Consider the following 5,224-nt stretch of genomic DNA (forward strand, 5'->3'; position numbering starts at 1 on the left):
CTCCCACGTGAATGGCGATCAGAAAACTTTCCTCACTTGCGTGAACTTCTACACATGACTCCATCCTCCAATTAAGTAATTATTATATTTAATTATATTATTGCAATTAAGTAATTATTATATTTAATTATAGGTAAAATGGATGAGGACGCCACACTGACGAACTTTAAGGTGTTGTATTTGGTGACGCAACTATGCGGCTTGACGATGATCATTTTGGTTAGCTGTTGGGTTGGCATACATTTCGGCGGCGTTGGCGGCACCGCCAATCCCCAGCTCGAATTCAATTGGCATCCGTTATTCATGACAATCGGCCTACTATTCTTATATGGCAATTGTAAGTAGCGTTACCTAGCCCCAGTGCTTGGGCTTGCTTAGCATAAAACAAGTGTTGTTAAACGTAAATATAAACAGTTGGCGGTATGAGCTTTATGCATATAAACATATTTGCATGTGTGTGTGTGTGTGTGAGTGCGAGTGCGTTGACACACACTTCCATACCTTTTATGTACAAATGTGTGCGGCGTTAGCTGATTTTGACAGTTGTGTGCAGCTTAATAGTTACGTTAATTGCTTTCTTACAAAAGCTGAATATTTTATTGAGGTTAGGTTTGATTTTCTTCGTTTATTGTCACAAATTTACCTTGTTAATATGATGTTGCTAGAAAAAGTAATTCATATGACTGCCATAAATAAGTATTGGATTACCACTTGAAGAAGGCTAAGTCTAAAATTAATGAATACTATTCCTGGCACACATATATTTGTAGTCAAAAAGGTCTTTTCGTTTTTTGTCAATAGTTGCCGTTGCAGTCATATATCTCCAGTGCTACCAATCACATTGTGTCATACCATATAGTGTTGGAAAGGTGAGATTTTAAGCTTTATTTAATAAAAAATAATTGAAATTCGGGAAATTGGAAAAATGGTGCAGCTGTTCAAAAATGTGTGAAAATAATGAAGAAATTCGCTTTATTTTGAGATTTTTGTATAAAAAATCTATCCTTCTGCGGAAATTTTTGAGTTGAGTACAAATCCTATGAACTTTATAGAAGCATGTTAAATCATGTCTGAATTTATCAAACAAAATAATGCACTAAGAAGGTAGGAAGAAGTGCAGCCTTGCCGGCATTAATTAGCGTTAGATGCGTAATTTTCATATAACAAAACATTTGAAAAGTACCCGGCCTTTCACATAGATGGCGCTACTAAAATTAGATACATGTTATAATTAGTGAGCACTAACCTTCAAAACAAGACGCGTTTATAAATTTGACAGCTGTCGATCATTCTTCATTATTGATCACCTGATCACTCCAATAGATCATTTGTTTCTGAATTATATCATTTTGAGGAAAGTAACTTTATTATCATGAAAAAATTGATAAAAAGGAATTTCATGTGTTGATAAAATATTGTTTTTTGAAAGGAGAAAAAATGCAGTTAAGTTTGATACGAGTTTCTGGGCACTAACACAAAAACAGGCAACCATCAACCAAAGATTGGTATGTTAATATCAGACGCGGTTAATTGAACATCGATAGTTACCGACGAGAATATCAAAAAAGTCCAGAAAATAATATTTCTTGACGGTAAAGTGAAGTTGTTCGAGATAGCAGGCACTCTAAAGATTCTAAAGTTATCAACTGAACGTGTACATCATATCATTGAGGACTATTTGGGTATAAGAAAGCCTTAAACGCAAAGAGTGTGCCCAACAAGCCCACTTTTCACCAAAACAAAAAAAAAAAAAAAACGACGAGATGATGATTTGGAGCAGTATTTGGAGTTGTTCAAGCATAATAAACCGGAGCTTTTGCATCGATATGGGACAATGAATGAAATATGGATTCATACCGCTCCGAAGTCAAATCGATAGTCACCCGAGTGGACTGCACACGATGAACCCGCAAGAAAGCGTGGCAAAACGCAACAGTCGGCAGGCAAGGAATAACTTTTATTGACTACCTTGAAAAAAGAATGGATCATCAACAGCAACTATTACATGGCGTTATTAGACCGTTTGAAGAACGAAATCAATGGTTGCATTTGAAGAAAAAGAAAGTGCTGTTTCAGAAAGACAATGTACCGTGTCACAAGTCAGTGAAAACCATGGCAAAATTCATGAATTGAGCTTCGAATTGCTTCCGCATTCTCCGTATTCTCCAGACCTGATCTCCAGAGACTATTTCCTGTACTCAGATCTCAAAACAATGCTCGCTGAGAAGTGTTTTTAATCGAATTAAGAGGTGATCTCTGAAACTGAGGCCTATTTTGAAGCAAAGGACAAATTGTATGTCCAAATGCTGTCCAGGAACCCAGAATACTGAGGGGTGGAGCTGAGCTGCCAGTGAGCTTAAAACTTTCCTGCAATTGTTGACTGCGATGGAATTAAGCTTTGATAATGACAAGGCCGGCAGTACCGCCTGGCTAACGGTGTATCTAAAATACTATATGTGGTTGCAAAATATGATGTTCCATAGAGCTCCACAGGTTTTCTCTATTACTAGTACTGCTACTTGGAAGATGCTAGCTGAGTTTGGTAGAGAGAGATGTCCAGATTCTTGGAGTATAACGCCGTCCATATTTCGCAGTCCATTTGAAACTAACAGTTATAGATTGATATACTATTCGCCTTCCCTACTAAACCTCTTCTCCATTCACGCTTAAAGCGTATCCGTACCTGCAATTAACTGTTGAAATCCAACCTTGAAAGAATAGTTTGATTTATTTGAGTTTATTATGAAGTGATTTTGAATATCGTAGCGGCAGAAAACATTTCGGCAGTAATTCCGAGAAATGGTGTAAAGTTGACAGTCATTGGCCGGATCCGTTCCGGTTACTTAGACTCGACTGTCGTGCAAATGGATGTCCATACCTCTTTCGATTCGGTTTTTTAGTAATTCTCCCCAAACAGATTTTAACCATCAAATATTTAATAATTTTAGGATAAGCATTAGGGGTATTCAGACCAGTTTTGCTAATTCGTTAGTCGCTACTCGTTAGTTTTTTACGTGGGTTTTGTTTTTGTGAAATTAACGGATTGTCGTTTTACCGAGTAACGAACTATCCATCTGGCATGATAGTTTTTTCGTTACTTGGTAACATCACTCAGCTGTTTTGGTCTTGTTTGCGTTGTTGCCCCAAAAGTTAATTAAATTCATTGCGGGAAAATACATTTTCTATCTACTAAAAATTTGTTTCTGACAAACTTTTCAAAACTAAATATTTAATATAATTGAATCAGCTGTTTTGAAGCAAAATTTACACCCACTACAGATGTACAACAAAAGGTATGCTCACAGTTAAGTGTTTTAACGAAGTATCAACTAACGAACTACCAGATTAACGAGTTCAGTCTGAATACCGCCCTATTGAATACCTTACGATTTTATGCCATATTTCCCTCACTCCCGAACCCGAACATCAATAAAGAATTACTTCAGCATTTGAAGGTATAACTTAGCTTTTTATGTAGCATATCTAAGAAATATCTCATTTTTCACATAATTTCCACTAATTCAACCTTTTCGTTCACTTCACAGCCATACTCGTCTATCGTGGCTTCCGCAATGTGCGCAAGAAGACCCTCAAGTGGACACATGCCGGCATTCATTTGTCAGCTTTCGTATTGACCGTCATTGCACTGATCGCCGTCTTCGATTCGCACAATTTGGCCAATCCACCAATACCGAACATGTACTCGTTGCACTCGTGGTTGGGTATGGGCGCTGTCATCGTCTTCGGCTTGCAATATGTGGCCGGATTTACAGCTTATCTCGCACCCGGCTGGCGGCAGGCACTCAAGGTAGCCTACATGCCATTGCATATATACTTCGGACTCTTCGGCTTCGTCTTGGCCATAGCAAGCGCACTCATGGGCATCACCGAGAAGGCTATATTCGCTATGTGAGTATTTTTTCGACAGTTACATACCGCTTTTTTTTTTGCGTTTTTGGTTGATTAGTAATGAAATGCAATTCTGTTTACAGTCCTGATTACTCATCGTTCTCGAGTGCTGGCGTCATGGGTAACTGTTTGGGCGTGGTCTATGTTATTTTCGGCGCTTTGGTGGTCTATCTGGTTACTGAGGGCTCGTATAAGCGCAAACCATTGCCGGAGGACGCTGTGCTTCTAACGGGTGCTAATGAATAAATACATGCATATATGTATGTGTATGTGTGTGGACAAGCAGCTGATTTGTTTGTGTAAAGCTGTGCAGTGAAATAGTCGCGAAGTTAAAACTCTATGTTCTTACTTTCCATTAATGTTACTATGTTTTGAAGCAGTTATGTAGCGATTTATGTATGTAATTTATGCTATTTGCCAAGACAACGATGCAAATCGCGAATTTGCGGAGCGAGGTGATGCAACAAATGCACACTAACGTACATATTTAGAAATATTATATAAATCAGCTACATATACATATATAAACAAACGCACATTTATACGCAAGCACTTGCACAAATACATACAACCACTGTATGCTTGCGTGTTGGTATGTGTGCCGTCATATTAGGGTGCTTATTTTAATTTGCGTACTTTTTGGTGCTTATTTTAAGAATTTTAATTTGTTTGTCTTTAAAGTTTTTCTGTTTTACTTAAATATTTATAAATATATTTATATATACACATTTACATACCATAGCTACTTACTAACTTATACATATGCATATATATATGTATATACATACAAACAATTTTTATATATACGTGAACTATATGTATTTGATGAATGGCTTGGGCAGGCCGAAAAGAGCACAAAATCTGTGGTGCTTTTGAAAACTTTTACAGAAATGCTTTATAAAATGAACGCAATAAATACATACATACAAATAAATAAAGTTATTATGTTTGAAAAAAAATCTATAATTTAAAATTAAATATTTTATTACAACATTTTTTAAACTTGATTTTTTACTGTATTCATATATCTTTACTATAATTAGTACATGCGTACTTACAAATACCAGTTTCTACATATACATACATACATATGTATATATATGAAAATATACAAATATGAATGTGTACAAATATTTAAACAGGCGAAAAGACAAATATCCATAAGTGTTGTTGGATGTATTCATGAATTTATCTGTATGTATACAAATATTAAAATATAAATAAATCAAATAAAATTCTTTAAAGCAGAGACAAAGTGTAATGAGTTACAAGAAGAAAGGCAGGAAGGAGTGGATGGCATCAACGGATTAAATTT

General features: G+C 36.1%; 1 protein-coding gene across 4 annotated transcripts in view; it reads left to right on the plus strand.

Annotated features, from left to right (window-relative positions):
- LOC108968342 (cytochrome b reductase 1) overlaps positions 1-4,418 on the plus strand; it is a 39,485-nt gene extending 35,067 nt beyond the window's left edge. For 3 of the 4 annotated variants that reach the window (XM_018932324.1, XM_018932323.1, XM_018932322.1), the window contains exons 2-4: positions 134-337; positions 3,546-3,909; positions 3,993-4,418. In XM_018932324.1, the coding sequence (XP_018787869.1) occupies positions 139-337; positions 3,546-3,909; positions 3,993-4,155 (726 nt within the window). In that variant the 5' untranslated portion in view covers positions 134-138 and the 3' untranslated portion in view covers positions 4,156-4,418. Of the gene's footprint in view, positions 1-58; positions 76-133; positions 338-3,545; positions 3,910-3,992 lie in introns of those variants that run through there. The other variant, XM_018932325.1, reaches the window with a different exon arrangement.
- Positions 4,419-5,224: the final 806 nt, after the last annotated feature.

This window comes from Bactrocera latifrons, unplaced genomic scaffold (genome assembly GCF_001853355.1).
Source record: "Bactrocera latifrons isolate USDA-ARS-PBARC rearing strain unplaced genomic scaffold, ASM185335v1 scaffold_21, whole genome shotgun sequence".
Taxonomy (NCBI): domain Eukaryota; kingdom Metazoa; phylum Arthropoda; class Insecta; order Diptera; family Tephritidae; genus Bactrocera; species Bactrocera latifrons.